Source organism: Plecotus auritus, assembly GCF_963455305.1.
Source record: "Plecotus auritus genome assembly, chromosome: 12".
Lineage (NCBI taxonomy): Eukaryota > Metazoa > Chordata > Mammalia > Chiroptera > Vespertilionidae > Plecotus > Plecotus auritus.
In genome coordinates this window covers 5,715,280-5,733,953 of record NC_137778.1, presented here as the reverse complement: position 1 = coordinate 5,733,953, position 18,674 = coordinate 5,715,280, and the positions used below count along the sequence as shown (strand labels likewise).

Below are 18,674 nucleotides of genomic sequence, written 5' to 3'. Positions count from 1 at the left end.
AGGCTACTCGCCCGGCTGGTGGGGTTCACCTGGTGAGGGTGGGGTAGAGGGGGGAGCAGCGGAGTGAGTTAAGTGGGAGACAATCATTCACCCCGTCGTAGGCTGCAGTTCTGCGACACCGCCTCGAGCAAATTATAAGCTTGTTTAACTTTTAAAAGGCTAAATAAGTTCAGATGCCAAAGCCAACCAAAATGATCGGCCTGACTCCGGTTCCAGCAGAGGTCGCTGCAGCCGCAACGCCGAGTACCACCCACCGGTAAGGCCTGCCCGCCCTGCGAAGAAGCTTGACGCCTTTTGAGATCGGAAACAACCTCTGCTGCTTGTTCTATTTGCCTCGTTCCGGTGATGCGCCTAAGTCAGAATCCCAAACAAATCCTTCCACTCCGTAACCTCCAAGCCGTGCACCTCAATGTGGTTTTTGAGCCCCCGAATCCCGCGATGTGGGCACCAGCATCACCCCCTCTCCTGGGCGGCGCGCCCAGGTCCCGACTTGAGCTCTGAGTGGCGTTCCCACTCGCTCCTCCTCCGGTCACTGCTCTCTTTCCTCTAAAAAAAATAATAATAATAAAATAAAATAAAATAAAAATAAAAAAATCAAGCTGTCCCACCCAAGGGTGCAGGAGCAGCCTGAAGGATTTTCCCATTTACATCTCCAGCTTAGAAACTGGAATTGCTGTCCCGGAAGGTGGGACCGGAGAGAAGCGAGCTAGTGACTGCGGGAGGCGGGAGGGCTACCCAGCCCTTCACTCTTCGTGGCCCCCGAACCGCTGCACGTAACTGGGCGCGCTCTCTAACCCCAACGCCGGCGCTGGAGCTGACTTCCTTATTCTGACCCCTCAGTAAATCAGACCACCTCGGAGAATCGGGAGAAACAAATCTGACCAGCCTCTATTTCAGAATTTTCCCTAACCCTGCACCACCCAGCACACCCACTCCCCAAAAAATAAAAGCAAAAAAAAAGTTTCATATCTGAGAAAAAGGAAGCCAGTTGCGTTGGCCGGGAATCGAACCCGGGTCAACTGCTTGGAAGGCAGCTATGCTCACCACTATACCACCAACGCAGCTTGCAAGCAAGGAGGTTATGAGCCTACTTTCCTATGAAGATTCCCATGTCAAGGTTCGGTTCCCACAATTTTTCTGCTATTTTGAGATAGGAGAAAAGCTCTCTAGAATTTCTCCTATGATCATATTGAAAATTCTAGTCTTTTTTTATTATTTCACATGTTTAAGGAAAACCACTTTTAGTTCACCTAGACGAGGTAAGGTGCTTTATTGGGAGTTATCTCTGAATAAATATGGTTACGCATTTTAGTGTTTCCTTAGGGCAGTGGTCGGCAAACTCCGGCTCGTGAGCCACATGCGGCTCTTTGGCCCCTTGAGTGTGGCTCTTCCACAAAATACCACGGCCTGGGCGAGTCTATTTTGAAGAAGTGGCATTAGAAGAAGTTTAAGTTTTAAAAATTTGGCTCTCAAAAGAAATTTCAATCCTTGTACTGTTGATATTTGGCTCTCTTGGCTAATGAGTTTGCCGACCACTGCCTTAGGGCAACTGCATAACGGTAAAATTGCAATTGAAAACATATGTACATGTTAAAGCTTTGGATACATATTGCCAAACTGCCGAGTGGAGAGATATCACCAATTTTCAGTATTCAGTGACTACATCGGTCAACTGGATGTCGTCATTCTTTCCATCTTTAGAAAACGCAGGGTAACCATATGGAGTCTCATTATAATTTGCATTTAACCTATTACTACTGAGGTTGATCATTTTCCATAAATAACAGTTATCTGTTCATTTTTAGACTTGCAAAGTTATATGCTTTGTCTCTTTTTTCTATTGTGTTTGTATTATATATTATTTATGCCAGCTGATCATTTGTCTTTTACTTATTTATAGGATTTTTTGATGGGCAGAAGTTTTCTTTTTTATGTAGTGTAATATGTCAGTTTTATCCTTCTTCGATTTGTCTAATTCAATATTAAGATAATTACCCACTAATATACTTTTCCTAGCTCTTAATTGTTCCAGTTCTTGTATTTAATTATTTAATCCATTTAATAGATGGTATAAGGTGATACTTCTATGAATTTATCCTAAATGAAAACACATGAGCTGTTATTTTGTGTTTTGTTTTTTAATTATATTTACATTGTGTGTTTCTGGTGAAAGCGTAAATTGCAGCATTTGAATTCCTGGACATTTATTCAACAGCGGTGCAAAATGACATGTCCAAGATTATTTATGGCAGTATTGTTTGCAGTAACAATCAAATGGGATCCTATGTGCCATGGAATGAGGAGGTTCTTCATGTCTAATCTGGAACTATTTCTAAAATATATTGTTAAGTGAAAAGGAAACGTGTAGCAAGGTGTGAATAGATTGCTGTCATTTATGCAAGAAGGGGAACATATTTAAATATGTGTGTATGTATATGCATATACTTGCTTAAAATATTTACATTATAATTATGAAACTTTCAGCTTTGGGTGGATGGAAGAAGTGATTGGAAGAAACAATGTTAATCGTTAAAAGGGATTCTGTAAGAATAGAAGGAATAAAAACAGAAGTTCCCTGACCGGGAATCGAACCCGGGCCGCGGCGGTGAGAGCGCCGAATCCTAACCACTAGACCACCAGGGACTGTGGTGCATGCTCCTCGTAAACAAGATATGGTTCAAAATTGTATACATTGTTTCAACTAGTTTTTTGTTGTTTTTCAATATTGTTTTTCCCTACAATGAAATTACTTCTTACTATTATTTCTCTTTTGAAGTAGAAAAGCCGTGAGAGAACTGCCAAGCCTGGCTCCCGGAGCTGACGGCGGCTGGTGTACACACCATCACAGTCCCCAAGACCAGAGACAACCCATGGACACAGACAGTGGGGTGGGGAGGGCCGGGCGGGGGCGGGCAGGAGGGGACCAATGGGGGGAAAAGAGGGACCTATGTAATACTTTCACCAATAAAAAATTATTAATAAAAAAAAAAGTTCAGCGAAGAGAGACTGAGAAAGGAAGGTCTCAGCTTCACACAGTTCCAGTGATTCCCTGAATTGTAATCAGCAGGAAAGTAAAGGTCTCCAGCTGGGGCTTTGCCCATTGACCAGGAACTTTTCCTTGAGGTGCAGAAAGGTCCCCGTGCAGGCGACGCTGGGAGACCCAGGTCCTTCAGCAGCTCTTCCATCTACTGTGAACTTAGACCTGTCAACGTAAGAAACATTCAAACCTGTAAAGAATGTATTTGAGCCAAACTGTCGACAATTGTCGGGAAGCAGAATCTCAACGGATTGAGATCCTAGTAATGCTCCGAGAATGGCACTTGGGAACCTTATTTTATATATTACAATCAAAAGAGAAGGCGCAAGCGGGTTCCGGGAAATCCATTGGCGCTAGATTAGGGAGGCGGAGAAAGCAGCGTTGGGGAAACCTCTGGGATTGGATAGAAAGTAAAATGATAGCCATCCACAGACCAAACTCTGTTGGCCAAAGCGAATATTACCTACGAGTCACTCAACCTACGAGTCACTCATCCAATGGCTGCTTGGAGGTCACCAGGATCTGAGCCTAACTCACTGGTGGGAGACTAAGAGAAGGGCGGGGCTTTGGAGCTTCACATTTTTAAACGAAGAATAAAGAAGAGAGGGAGTGAGGAGAAAGAAAAGAAAATTGGGGTGCATGTAGGCATGTAGTCTAGGGACTGAAGGAGATTTAAAAACCAAATCCATCAATGTATGCAAATTAACTTGAAAGAGAGAAAAGAAAGCAAATGTGGACTAAAAGGGGCCACATGCTGACCTGACTAGCTCAGGAGAGGCCTTGAGGACTGGGAGACCTAAAGTAACCACAGAGGATGGTCTGAAACTGCAACCTTCTGACTAAAGCGGTTTATGGCAGGTAATCAAGTCCTAGGCTAGAATCTTCCCTGACAAAAGTCATTCTTTATCTTGACTAGGCCTGTCTATTGCATCTACCGTAACATTCCTGTGGCCTGTCAGGGTAACTCCCCTTTTTCCAGACCCCTCAGGGCACAGCCACAGCACCAGGGCAGAGGCCATAAATCCTCTTTGTTATTGTTATCATGTTAATTGTTGACTATTAACTACCCCGTGCCCACCTATGTAAAACAAGTATGTGTCTATCATTTTACTTTTTTGTGTTTTTATTTATTTTTTGGTTAATCCTCACCCAAGGATATTTTTCCATTGATGTTTCGATAGAGTGGTAGGGAGGGGGAGAGACAGAGAAAGAGAAAAACATGGATGTGGGAGACACATTGACTGCTTGCCTCCTGGACCAGGGCAGGGGATTGAGCCTGCAATGGCCTCTGACGCTGTGCCCAGCCCTCCTTCCCCTGAGCAGGACGCCGAGTGAGCCCACCAGGCCCCTGAGCCTCGGGCCATGGCTTCTCCAATCTCCGAAGGTCTACCTGCAGGGCCTCGCCAGGAAAATCTGCTCCCAGCCCAGCCCGGAGCCGCAGAAGCTGAAGGTGGCTGGCAAACTCCTTGCCTGCCCCTGGATGTTGTGCAGTGATGGCTGCATGAGAAGGTACAGGAGACCTGGAGGCAGGGTAGCACCAGAACGCTGTCTGCTACCACACGGGAGAAAAGAGGGCTGCGGGCGCAGGAGCGGGCATGGGAAGGGGAAGGAAAGGAGCTGGGAGCGACGGAGAAGGCCGCAGAGGCCAAAGGAGAAGCCGCGGAGGCCGAGCCACCATTGAGGCGCCCGGGAAGAAGGCGGGGACAGCCGGAGCCGCCCTTCCATAAGGCGGGGGTGAGCGGGGAGTACCTGGACAGCAAGGCCCAACGCAGAAGTTGAAGCTGCAGAAGCTGAAGGGAACTTGGCTCCACTGATGGGGAAGAGCCACCAGCAGCTGCTGGGGCGCTGCAGGCCTGCAAAGCCGGCTGGGGGTGCTGGCGGAACTGGAGAAGCTGGGGGAGCTGGGGAAGCTAGGGGAGCTGGGGGAGCTGGGGAGCTGGGGGAGCTGGGGGAGCAGGAGGCCGGGAAGCCCGAAAGCTGAGAACAAGACTCAGGGGAAGCAGGTGCTGTGCATGGCCAGGGTGTGAGGATCTACGAAGACTGCCCACACAGGGAGCACCTGCTGCAGGAGGCCCCCCTTCCCCCCGCAGGACAGGCCTGGGGGGGGCGGGTCTTCTCAGGCAGCTCCGTGTGGGGGTTCTTGACCTCATGTGGAAAGATTTCACAGCAGGAGGCCAGGTGGTCTTGAGAGCATGTTCTTTAAAGGGGGGACAGTGAAACAAGGAGGACTTAGGGGAGAGGCAGCAGCAGGAGAGCCGGTGGTCTCTGCTAGAAACCTCACAGGAAAGAAGTGCGCCAGGCCGGCCTTTTCGCTCACTGGGGAGTCAGAGGTCAGAGAGAAAGGGGCCTTGGGCCTTGAGACAGGATCAGGGGGATAGCCGAGGGGGGCTGCTGCTGCCCACAGCTTCCCTGGGTGCCAGTCTAGTGGGACCCTTTAGGAAGAAATATTTCATTCCCAGAAAGCGGCCTGGGCATGCTCTGGAGTGAGCCCACCTTGGGTCTTTGTCCTGAGGGCTTTTTATCATTCTTTCTTTTTTCTTTTTCTTTTTCTTTTCTCTTCTTTTTTTTCTGTGAACGAGCATCTTAAGGGAAGTTTTCAGCAGACTATTCATCAGCTTTCCGGGTGCATTTGTAAAATGCTGATGCATCAAAACAAGTGCATAGGGGAGTTTCATTCTTCTTTGGTCTGCTTTACTGTTCCACTTTTTATCTTGGGTCTGCCTGGCTTTAGTGGATTTTCATTTCGTTTGTTAATTTGTTCCCCCGACTTCATCTGTCCTTGGGTTTAGCACCAATGGCATTAATTGGGTCTTTGTTCTCTATTTCCCAGACCAGGGTGATTTAAGCTAGGTATTCTCTGCTCAGGGAGGAGAGGTATAAACTATTTGCTTTCAAGTGCCCTTGGTTGGGGAAGATAAGGTCTTGTGATTCACAAGCTGGCTGTAAGTTTTTAAATTGCCTCGCCTTGTTTAATTTTCTTGTCTCGTTTTCCCTATTCCACTTGCCCAGGAATTTTCCTAGCTTCTTACTATCCTGCCGCAGGAAAAGCACACAGCCCGGGTGGTGAAGATGCAGCAGCAGCAGCAGCAGCAGCAAGACCAGCGGCACCAGAACCTGCGTCAGAAGAGATGGCCAAGTCCGAGTGGCACCTGGAACAGGCCGGCAGGAAGGGCTAGATCCTGCCCAGGGCCTGGCCTGCTGTGAGGCCAGCAGCCTTTCCCACTTGTGGCTGCACTGACAGTGGAGGCTTAAGGAGAGCCTCCAAGTCCTATGATGCTGGGCAAGTCCCCAGTCTGTGTAGACTCAGGCTCCTCCGTGTAAAGTGCACACGGGGCTCGGGTCATGTGGCAAAGAGAACGCTATTGAGAATAGGGGTCCAGATCCTTCAGACCTAGGGGAGGGGTGGACCAGATGCTGGCTCCAGCTTTCTTTTGTGAGGCCAGAAATCCCCCAAAAGGTTGCAGGGTGAGGGACGAGGGTGCAGTGTGGAGGGCATGGGAACTGGAGGGCATTGGAACTGGAGGGGGCACTTCACTGGCCCCTTCTCCCCCTCTCCTGTTCAAGGAGCTGGAAGGGAATGGCCTCGGTGACTGCCCATGTCAGTCCAACTCCCAAGCTGAAGATGGAACTGAGGGCTCCGGTCACTGGGAGAAGGGGCAACTTCAGGCATGACTGCAATGGAATCACTCTAAGGTATTCGTAGGAAGGGTAAAAGTTAGAATGTAAGTTAGCATGCACATTAAGAATTCTAAGATAACCGCTGAAAGATAGGAACAGTGTACACTAAACTAAGAGGAAGACATGGAATGAGGTGGGATGTTGTCAACCTGGAAGGCAGGAGAGACAATAAAACCAGGAATGAAGTGAGGTGCATGGAAGATACAGAGCGAAGTGGTAGACTTAAACCCAAGCCTATAGGCAGTCAATGAATGCAACGTGACAAAACTCAGATGGATTTTATGGCATGTGGGTTACATTTCAATAAAGCTGTTAATAAAAAATAATAATAAAGCTGAAAACTCCCCCAGTTTGGCAGAGGGATAAACCTACAGATTGAAGAACAGGAGCAAACCCCAAAGAGGATAAATGCAAACAAATTCAGGCCAAGGCACATCATTGTCTAACTGCTAAAAGCTAAAAAAAGCAAAGAAAAAAATTCTTGAAAACAGTGAGAAATGACACATATTGAATGACAGCAAATTTCTTGTTAGAAACCATGGAAACCGGAAGTGGCACAAACATTTTTTTAAGTGCTGAAAGAAAAGACTGTCATTCCAGATTCCTATGTGATAATATAGGAATCCAGTAAAAATATCCTTCAAGAATAAAGAAAATACATTGTCTCCATGTGCCAAGGTTATAGGTTCAATCCCCGCCCTCGTCGCGTGCATACAGGAGACAACTGATCCATGTGTCTCTCTCACATTGGTGTTTCTCTTTTTCTTCCCTTCTCTCCCTTCCACTCTCTCCAAAGAAAGAAACAAAGGAAGAAGAAATAAAGAAAAAAAGAAGAGAAGAAAAGAATCAATGGAAATAATATCCTTCGGTGAGGATTAACAAAAAATAAAATAAAAAACAAAATTTCTGTCAAACATCAAAATCAAGACATTTCTCAAAATAGAACATGATTGTGATACCAAAATAATGAAATTAGTGAGGGGAAAATCCTAGAAAGATTTTTGTAGATACAGACAAAAAAAAGTTATATGGGAAGGCAAAGGAACTAGAATAGCTAAAACAAATTTTGAAAAAGAAGTGGGAGGAATCAGCTTTCCCATTTTACTTAAGACTTTACCCAAGATTTATTAAAAGGCAAAAGCAATTGAATGAAGAATAGCATTTTTTAAAAAATGTTTTTTATTAATTTTACAGAGAGGAAAGGAGAGGAATAGAGTTAGAAACATCAATGAGAGAGAAACAGTGATCAGCTGCCTCCTGCATGCTCCCTACTGGGGATCAAGCTTGCAACCAAGGTACATGCCCTTGATCAAAATCAAACCTGGACCCTTAAGTCTGCAGGCCAGGGGTCTATCCACTGAGCCAAACCAGTTAGGGCAAGAGCAATAGCTTTTTAAATATACATTGCTGATGAAATTGGACATTCATAAGCAAACAAACAAAAAACCCTTAACCTCGATCCCAGACTTTATACAAAAACTAACTCAAAGTAGATCACGAACTTAAATGTGAAGCATAAGACTTTTAGAAGGGCTAGACAAAGATTTGACACCAAAAGCGTTCTCTGTAAAAGGAAAAACTGATAAAATAAACTTCATCAAAATTACAACACATTTGCTCTGCAAAAAACCCTGTTATGAGAATGAAAAGAGAAGCTAGTGATTGGTTGCCAATTAGATTCCCAATTAGGGCACATGCCTGCCGTTTTGGGCTCACTCCCTAGTAGGGAACATGCAGAAGACAGCTGATTGATGATTCTCTCACAAGGATGTTTCTCTCTCTCCACCCCCTCCCTCTCTCTCTAAAAAAAAAAAAAAAAAAATTAAAAATAGATACCCCAAAGGTTGCATACTATAACCTGTTTATTGCTAGATGTTAAAGTGGAGATGTGGCAACATGAGGTATTCTTCTAATGGAAATGCTCTGTAGCTTGATGTAACGATGTCAATATTTTGGTTGTAATGTTGTACTATAGTTTCACAACATGTTACCACTGGGGGTGAGGGTGGAGGAAGCTAGGAAAAGAACACTCAGATCTCTCTATTATTCATTACAAATGCATATAAAGCCATAATTACCTCAAAATAAGTTTAATTTATGTTTAATGGGAATATAGTCTCAGTTTTGCAAGATGAAAAGATTTCTGGAGATTGACTGCACAATAATATGCTTTATTTTATATATATATATATATATATATATATATATATATATATATTGATCACAATAATATGAATGTACTTAACACTACTAAACTGTACACTTAAAATGTTAAGGTAGTAAATTCTATGCTATGTGTATTTTACTACAATTAAGTATCATTGTGAACTCAGATTTAAGCATTTTTAAACACATTAAATATGTTGAAATTCATTGTAGATACTGTTCATTTTGACACTCAAATTGCCTATCTTTTGCCAGTAGAAATTATTCTCGGAGCTTCTGATTCCTTTTGATACAATCTTAAGTCTTTGAAAGCTTCCTTGCTTATCTTGGAAAATTCCTCCCCTACCTGAAACTAGTTATTTCTCCAAGGAGTTCCTTTAGTGGGAAATGGTATTTAGAGAGCTCAGTTTGAACAATAGCATGACCATTGCTAATGGGTCATTGTTTCCAGGCCTTTTAAAGATAAAGCTAGAAAATGGGATAAAAACACCTTGAGCTCTGCGTTATGTTTCCAATTGAAATTCAGAATTATAGAGTTTTTACTTTAACTGTATCAACTATAAATCTGTACCTCTTTGTTCTGCACCAGAAATCCTGTTTCACAAATACACTGATATTTAACTCATTTGTTTTACCTCACAACACACAACAGTTTCAGAACAATACCAACACTCCCACCAACAATTGGCGTACTTTAAAATATTCTTGCACTTCTTTTTGTCCTTAGAGTATATTCCACTTGGGACGCTATGGTCAAATTATTGTTTTAAAGTCGCCTGGGTAGTTTGGTTGGGCCATTTCACATTTCAGTAATAAAAGCCTTTATGATGTGGCCTTGTGTGGTCCTGGGAAAAACTGCCTTTTTCAGAAACATCTGTACGATAAAGAGAAGGGTCCTTGTGGGCCTCTAGGTTCTGAATTAAATGTAGAGCCAATTAATGCAGATGCCTTAGTGACCCAATTTGGAATCAGCGTGTTAATTTCACTTGGCAAGTCCTAAGGGATGAATGGTCCCAGAAGCCTATGGCTGCAGAAATGTGGCATGGCTCAGTCCTTGGCTGCCATATTTTATAAGGTCACAGGATTGTGTTACTCCACCAACGTAGCTTTCTGAGTCTCTTTTTCTCTGTTTATCTCCCCAAGTGCCTCTCCCTTGGGGGTTAGCAACTATCAAAAACTTCTATCCCCCGTCTGTCTTTCTTCACTTCTTTGCCTTGGTTAGCCGCCCCCCGCCCCCCACCCCGTCCCCCCCCTCCAGCAACTCAGGAGAGTGTGTGTGTGTGTGTGTGTGTGTGTGTGTGTTGGTGAGAGGGAGGGAAGAGACACTGCTGTATGAAAACGGAGGTAGTAGGGGGATAGACAGCTGCAAGGATCTGAACTGGTAGACTGAAACCCTCATCCTAAACGACTTAGAGCTCAGATTTCTTCTCTGGACAGCTGGATTTTTCGGTCCTTCTGAAATAGTCTGCAAAGAGGGGGGAGGGCTGTCAACTACTTCCGCTTTGGACCTTGTTTAAAGTCAGCTCCCCCCTAGATATGCTCTGTAGAAACGAAATGCAATATTCAGTACAGCAGAGATGAGGGTGGTGAACGAGAGGCACACAATTGCCCACTCTAACTTTTTTTATTTTATTTTTTACAAGTCTTTTCTTTTTTAAAAATATTTTTTTATTGATTTCAGAGAGGAAGGGAGAGAGCTAGAGAGATAGAAACTTTAATGATGAGAGAGAATCATTGACTGGCTACTTCCTGCACGTCTCCTACTGGGATCAAGCCTGCAACCCGGGCATGTGCCCTTGGTCGGAATTGAACCTGGGATCCTTTAGTCCACAGGCCAATGCTCTATCCACTGAGCAAAACCAGCTAGGGCACCCACTCTAACGTTAAAGGCCGGGGGCTCATTAGTGACCATGCTGGAGGGCTGCCTGGAGTAGGCAGTGACTAGAGTCCTAGAAGCTGGAATTGGATATCTGATTTGCCTGTCATATTTCTGTTCGCCCTCCCCTACTTGGCACCCTACATCCCACATTCTTTCTAATCCTCCTACCCCTCCCAACTCCCACACCCTACCCCCATCAAAGCTCCTGGAATTTTGGACTTAGCTATTTTTAAAACAGTCAACTCAGTAGCCACCTCCCTCCCCCGCTCAGCTGTCCAGTGCTCCAGCCAGCCATATACTCCCCCTTCCCCCCACACCAGCCCTTCTCTGGCTCCCTGACCTCACTGAGATTGCCGCAGGCCTGGGGGCCTAGGGGAGACATGGAGAAAGAGACGGGGGTCCCCTGGCTGGAGCTGACCGACAGAGTAGGCAGTCATGGCTGGAGAACGGGATAGCAGAGTAATGTTTGATCTCTGGAAACAGTAAGTCAAATGAAATTGCAATTCCTTTAATACGCTTTTGGATTGAAGTTAGACTTTCACGAAATTACAACAGGTACCTCTGGTCCAAAAGCTAAGACCTCTCGCAGGCTAAGGTGCCCCAATCTGCATTTCTCCTTCTGTCTGATTTCTTTCTGGCCTCGAGCCATTCGACGTTTAAGCCTCAGGCTCTCCTCGGGCAGTTTAAGCTCTTTCTTCGGCCGGCCGTGTTACCTCCTGGCTTCCGAGGAGGTCGCCTTCTTTAGCAGGAGTTGCCCACATCCCTGAGTCTGTGGTTTTCTCATCAAGGCCAGATTTAGCCTCACATGATTAGTCATGACACCCTGTCCCTGCTTAGCGTGCCCTTCGCGTTGGGCTTCCACGGATGGTGGCCTTGTCATAAATGATTTCTCCCCACAACGCTAGACCTGCCATCCTACTCCCTCCGGTGATCGCCCCCCCCCCCCCAGCGTACCCTTACCCCAGGAGAGGCAAGCCCCTCCCCGAGTCCTCTCCTCGTCAGGAGACTGAGGACTTGTAAATTTGCAAAGGGAAGGTAAATGGGAAAAGTGATTCCTCAGTCAGGTTTGGAACTTCTCAGGAACTGTGGACTGCTCACAAGCGAATGCCGTTGTGCATGCTTGGGTTGCACTCCATTGTCCGATGAGCGGGGTTACAATGGCCGCTCCCTAGAACAGATGAAAAGAAATCAGTTCCCTTTTTACTTGAATATTGAGGGATGGGTGTTCTACCATTACTCCTTCTTGCTGAAAATTCTGACACAAAGCGGGTGAAAAAGAAAGAACGACCCCTGGTGTTCCCTCCTGATGGGGAGAGGCAAGTTTCTGAAGCACTTTTCAGACCTAATTCTGTTGGGGAACCTACTGGAATGGTTGGCTCTGATCTGTCCCCATGATTCCTCCTTTTGGGACATTTCTGCTGTTTTGGTAGCTCAGAATGGGGCAACACAGTGGACTCTGCCCCCCACCCCGGGGCCACTCAATGTTCCTTCCACCCCCACCGAGGGGTGTTGCATAAGGGACCTGAACGTGGCCACAGAGCAGGGCACAGCGGTCTAACAGCCACACTGACAGTGCAGGGAGCCCCATTCTCCCCAAACTTCAGTCTGCTTTTCCTTTTCTTCACCTTTCCAGATTCCCTTCACATCATGCAGAAGAGCCTTCCACTTTCCTCTCTCCCCGTGCCCAGTCTCTTACAGGGCCAGTCAACGTCCACTAGGTAGGACAGCCGTCGGCTGGAAAGAGCTGGAGCCTGCGGGGACCTGGCTGGATAGGTATGGGGGATCCAGGCCAGTGCCCTAGTCCCCGGTCCCCCCATGGCAGTCCCCCAACTCTAAGCACTCTCACTCTCCTGCTGCTCCTCTGTGGATATGGTAAGGAGGGGCTAGGGAAGGGTTTGGGGGACCTAGCAGGCAGGCTGCTCTCGAGGGGTGGGCGTGTGAGCATGAGGGAGTGAGAAGAATGGGTGCCGAGGGTCACCCCCACGCTCAGGCAGGTACATACTATTTCCCATCAGCTTGGGAGGAGCACTGGGAAGGACCTGGGTGGACAGGGAAGCGCTACAGCGGGCTCATCCATTTTGGCAAAACTGAGTGAGGACAGGACTAGGGAGCTGGGGGCTGGGCCCTGGGAGCCTTCAGTGGTTTCAGGAAGGGCTGGCATCCCCTGGTGAGATGGGGGGAGGGGAGCAAACTCCGATAGAGCGGGCTCTGGGGACCATCTCGCTCTCCCCCCGCTCTGTCCCCAGCTCACTCTCAGTGCAAGATCCTCCGCTGCAATGCTGAGTATGTATCGTCCACCTTGAGCCTCAGAGGCGGGGGCTCCCCGGGAGCGCTCCGAGGAGCGGGCGGCGGGGGCCGGGGCGGCGGGGGCTCCAGCGGCCTCTGCCGGGCGCTCCGCTCCTACGCGCTGTGCACGCGGCGCACGGCGCGCACCTGCCGCGGGGACCTCGCCTTCCACTCGGCGGTGCACGGCATCGAGGACCTGATGATCCAGCACAACTGCTCCCGCCAGGGCCCCACGGCCCCGCCCCCGGCCCGCGGCCCCGCCCTGCCCGGCGCGGGCCCCGTGCACCCCGCGGGCCCCGCCGCCCCCGACCCCTGCGACTATGCGGGTCGGTTTGCCCGCCTGCACGGCCGTCCCCCGGGCTTCTTGCATTGCGCCTCCTTCGGGGACCCCCACGTGCGCAGCTTCCACCACCACTTCCACACGTGCCGAGTGCGAGGCGCGTGGCCGCTGCTGGATAACGACTTCCTCTTTGTCCAGGCCACCAGCTCCCCGGTGGCTCCTGGCGCCAACGCCACCGCCACCCGGAAGGTCAGGACGCAGTTGCTCCTCCGGACCCTCTCGCGGTCACCCCAGTGCCGCTCCCATCCCATCCCCACTGCCCCTGGGCGATGCTCCAATTCCCTGTCTCCCCAACCACTCCCCCCTCTGCCATCACTGCGTCCTGCAAACACCCGCTCCCGCTCCTGGGAATCGCTGTCCCTCAGTTGGGATTCCACTCGGGTTCAAAAGGCACTGAGAAAGTTGGGGAGATGGGAGCTGAGAGCCCTGGGGTGAGGGGACTCTTCCTTCCCCTGTGCGAGCTGCTGAGACGGAGGACAAAAGGAGAGCGGGCTGAGCAGGGACCTGAGGGAGGGCCACGCCAGGCCTCACATCAGTGCCCCTGGGAGGCCTGGCTGGGGAAGGGGAAGGGGCAAGGGAAGGAGAAGGGTGCCCGGCACCAGAATGAACCGTCTTCCCTCTCGCCCTCCCAGCTCACCATTATCTTTAAGAACATGCAGGAGTGCATCGATCAGAAGGTCTACCAGGCGGAGGTGGACAACCTTCCCGCAGCCTTTGAAGACGGTTCCGTCAATGGAGGTGACCGCCCTGGAGGCTCCAGTCTGTCCATCCGCACAGCAAACCCTGGGAGCCACGTGGAGATCCAAGCTGCCTACATCGGCACCACGGTGGTCATCCGGCAGACGGCCGGGCAGCTCTCCTTCTCCATCCGGGTGGCGGAGGACGTGGCCGGGGCCTTCTCGGCCGAGCAGGACCTGCAGCTCTGCGTGGGCGGGTGCCCCCCGAGCCAGCGGCTCTCCCACTCGGAGCGCAGCGTCCGGGGAGCTCTGAGCGTGGACACTGCCCGGCGGCTGTGCAAGGAAGGGCTGCCGGTGGAAGACGCTTACTTCCATTCCTGTGTCTTTGATGTTTTAATCTCTGGGGACCCCAACTTGACTGTGGCCGCTCAGGCTGCGCTCGAGGACGCCCGAGCTTTCCTGCCGGACTTAGAAAAGCTGCACCTCTTCCCCTCGGATGCCGGGGTTCGCCTTTCCTCAGCAGCCCTCCCAGCCCCGCTGCTGCCCGGCCTCTTTGCTCTGTGGCTTTGCATTCAATAGCTAGGCCATGAGCCCTTGATTGGGTTGGAAATGATTTGGGGGTAGAGATTGGCAGGGACAACATAAAGAATCGCTGAAGGGCCCTAGCCGGCATGGGCCTGCGGACTGAAGGGTCCAAGGTTCGATTCCGGTCAAGGGCACATGCCCGGCTTGCGGGCTTGATCCCCAGTAGGGGGCATGCAGGAAGCAGCAGATCAATGATTCTCTCTCATCATTGATGTTTCTGTCTCTCGATGTTTCTATCTCTCCCTCCCTCTCTGAAAAAGAATCACTGAAGCAAACAGTGGGGACTTGGAGACACGTGAAACAATGACATTTACCCAGAGTTAGACAAGGCTGCAGTCCAGCGGTGGAGATGATCAGAGAATAAGGATTCTGGATCAGGTTTCTGCATTCCAGACGCCCTTAGGGACTCCACCAGTTTCCCTGGTCCCCTTCCCAGGAAGTGAACTGTCCCAGTCCATCTGCTCCTGAGCTCACCCCGACCTACCAGTTTGGAGGTTAGAGTGGCCCTGAGGATGCGTAGAAAACGCAGAGGTTGAGACTTCTAACAGGAAAGAACGGAAAGGTCGTTACCCCTAAAAACACACTGGCTTCCTCTGAGGAAAAGGTGATTAGGGAAGGGGTTTACCTGATGAACATATGAGGGTGATGTGTTTTGCTTTCTGGGTTCAGAAGTGAAGGGGGGGTGGTCTGGGTCTTCGCTGAAAGGAACCTCTGTCCTTGGAGAATGGCACAGGCAGGAAAGAAGCCATCACCCCGCCCCTAGCTAGCCCCCTGTTAAAGCCATGGATGGTCATGGGCCTCGGTGCCTGTGCTGAAGAGTTTCAGGGATGCTCGAGGGAGAAAGACAATGTGCTCACTCCACAGAGGGCGCCAGAGCATCAGACACTGCTTCTCCTCGGAAGTTCACAGGCCACTAGGGGGACAACACTGATTGACAACACAGGGCCTGAGGGGCGGGTGATGTTCACCACATTCCACAGTGCTGTGAATTCTGATGGGAAGGGGGCTGGAGAGACCCCACAAACAATAATAGTAAGAGGGAGCAGAGGAGATGGGATTTGACGTGACCTTTGAAGATCGGGTAGGATTTGAGTTGGTAAGGACCTTGCAGGCAGTGCCAAGCTGAGTTAAGCATAGATTCACGATTCAGTGAAGCAATCAGCAAACGTCCAGTGAACTAGGCAAGACGTAAAGGCATACCAACCAGGGTACGAAGGGCAGAGGACAGATTGGGAAGCGCCTTGAAAGTGGAGCCAGGGAGTTAAATTCAAATAAATTCCTTTATGGAGAGCTTAAAGCCTGTCGGGCAATGTTCAGAAGTCATTATTTTGTTTTGTGAATCCTCACCCGAGGATATTTTTCCCACTGCTTTTCAGAGAGGGTGAAAGGGACGGAGGGAAGGAGAGAGAGAGAGAGAGAGAGAGAGAGAGAGAGGAGACACAAAAATTGGTTGCCTCCTGCACATACCCAACCGGGAATCGAACCCACCACCCTTCAGTGCCTGGGCTGACACTAACCATTCAGCACCCCGCCAGGGCTGTTCCATACACTTTTAAACTATTAGTTCATTTAATCCTCACAACTCTCTAAAGAAGGTAATATTTTCCTCTCTATTTTTACATAAGGGACCTGAGGGGCAGGAAGATTTAGCAACTCGCCCGCAGTCATGCAGCTAGTGAATGGCAGAGCCAGAAGCTGAACCCAGGCAGTTCAGCTCTCCAGCCTTAACTGGTTAGTAACCACTAGACTGTATTGAAGAGGAATCGGAGAGCCGTTTACCTGTGGTTGGGGAGCTGGGCAGAAAAGGGGAGCTGTGGCAGGGCTGCCACCACAAAAGCGACCTCTTCTTCTGTCACATGAAACCCCGAAGGAGAGCGGGGGCCGGGGGAGCCGGAAGTTGAAGGAATCTAGTTTGCAGAAGACTAGAGAATAAAAGCTATTCTAGCTCAGTTCTGAAGCTGCTCTGAACACAACTACTGAGGAGGTAACTTTTTTTTTAGGAGGTAACTTTTATATTCAGTATGCCCCCCCTCTTTTCCTGGGCCTGTCCCTGACCTCATCAGGTGTTGACACTTGCGTCTCCCCTCTTCTCTCAGCCTCACCCACCTGCCTATTCTCCCCAGAACACATATACACACTGGCCAGTGCCTACCAGGCAGGGTGGCCTATCAGGCCTGCCATTCCAAATTTCTTTTGCGATTCTCCATCCCCTATTTCCTCCTCTCCGCCTGCTCTAAGGGCCACAGCCACTCGGCCATTCCATCAAAGCACAGTCTCTTTCATTTCTGAAATGACCTTCAGTTAATCTGAAAGCAATCTGTTCTAATGGAAGGAAATGGGAAGAAAAGTATCTAGGGCTCTCCCTTCACATTCAGATAACAGGCATTTTCATTCACATCTTTTTAAGAAACTGCTCCTTATATTGGTTCTCTTAACTCACCAGAGTAACTTTATCCCTCAGATTGGGGAATCACTAGTAAATTAAGAATTTTATAGCCCACTGGTGAAAGCTATCGTTTAATGGTACCTGTCAGGTAACCCTGCTACCTTTGCCCAAATTTAGGATTATCCCTATTACCAATGCAGGGCAGCCTGCGGACTGAGAGTCCCGGGTTGGATTCTGGTCAAGAGCACGTACCTGGGTTTCAGGCTCAATCCCCGGCCTGGCTGGTCAGCGCAGTGCAGGAAATGACCTATTGATGTGACTTTTGCACATGGATTTTTCTCTGTCTCTTCCCCTCCCTTCCACTCTCTCTAAAAATCAATGGAAAAAATATCTTCGGCTGAGGATTAACAAAAAAAAGGGGGAGGGGGAAGGGAATCCTTCAAAATAAGCACTTGAAAAGATGCTCCACATGTTTGTCACTAGGGAAATGCAAATCAAAATAAAACCACAAAGAAAAACTACCACACCCAGTTCGAATGGTTAAAATGTAAAAGATTGACCAGATCAATTGTTGGCAAGGTGTGCCGCTCTCAGACTCTGCTGGTGGGGATGCAAATAGTATAACAATTTGGCAGGTTTTTTTTAAAGCTAAGTATACACTTACCATACAATTGAAACATTCCACTCCTGAATATTGACCCAAGAGAAATGATAACATGTTTCTGTGCAAAGCCTTGCATAGCAATGTCCACAGTAGTCTTGTTTGAAATAACCAAGAACTGGAAACCAGCCACGTGTCCCTCAATAAGTTAATGGGTACACCAATTTTGGTAAATCCATACAACAGAATACCACTAAGCAATAAGATGAAATAAACTACTGATCCACGCAACATGGCGAATTTCAAAATAATAATGCAAGTGAAAGAAGCCAAACAACAACAAAAAGGAGTACTCACATTATGCTTCCATTTATATAAAATTATAGAAAGTGCAAACTAGTAATATAATGACAGAACAGAGATCAATGGTTGCCTGGGGAAGGGTGTAGGGAGGGAGGGAGGGAAGGAGGAATGGCCAGTGGCTCAGTGGTTGAGCAGCAATCTATGAACCAGGAGGTCATGGTTCAATTCCCGGTCAGGGCACATGCCCAAGTTGCAGGCTCGATCCCCAGTGGGGGGTGTGCAAGAGGCAGCCAATCAATGATTCTCCCTCATCATTGATGTTTCTCTCTCTCTCCCTCTCTCTTTCTCTCTGAAATCAATAAAAGTATTTTTTAAAAATGGGGTGGGGGAGAGGATGGGAGCAGGCTGGAAGAGGTTAATGCCAGGGGAGGGGGGGACAAGGAGGACCTATGCAATACTTTCAACAATAAATATTTTTTAAAAAACCAGGGTAAGGGGGGGAGATGCCAACAATAAAGACACTTTACAAAAGAAAACAACAAAACGGGGGGCAGGGGACATGAGGAAACATCTGGGAGTAACATGTTTATTATATTGAGTGTAGCAACAATTTCATGTCAAAAAAACATGAAATTATACACTTTAACTAGGTGTAGTTTATCATACATCAATTATACCCAATAAAGCTGTAAATTTTTGTTTGCAAGTGGGTAGCCCAGCTTTCCCTCTTCCTCTG

General features: G+C 48.4%; 1 protein-coding gene across 2 annotated transcripts; it reads left to right on the top strand.

Annotated features, from left to right (window-relative positions):
• Window positions 1-11,082: 11,082 nt before the first annotated feature.
• HJV (hemojuvelin BMP co-receptor) lies at window positions 11,083-17,530 on the top strand (the record flags this gene model as incomplete). 2 transcript variants are annotated; one of them, XM_080648059.1, is made up of 5 exons in its annotated part: window positions 11,083-11,242; window positions 12,394-12,632; window positions 13,007-13,043; window positions 13,525-13,575; window positions 14,019-17,530. In XM_080648059.1, the coding sequence occupies one exon, from the start codon at window positions 14,040-14,042 to the stop codon at window positions 14,640-14,642; it is 603 nt and encodes a 200-aa protein (XP_080504185.1). In that variant the 3' UTR covers window positions 14,643-17,530. The 2 variants fall into 2 exon arrangements, with proteins under 2 accessions (XP_080504185.1, XP_080504184.1); XM_080648058.1 differs by lacking the exon at window positions 11,083-11,242 and having other exon boundaries at window positions 12,536-12,632; window positions 13,007-13,575.
• Window positions 17,531-18,674: the final 1,144 nt, after the last annotated feature.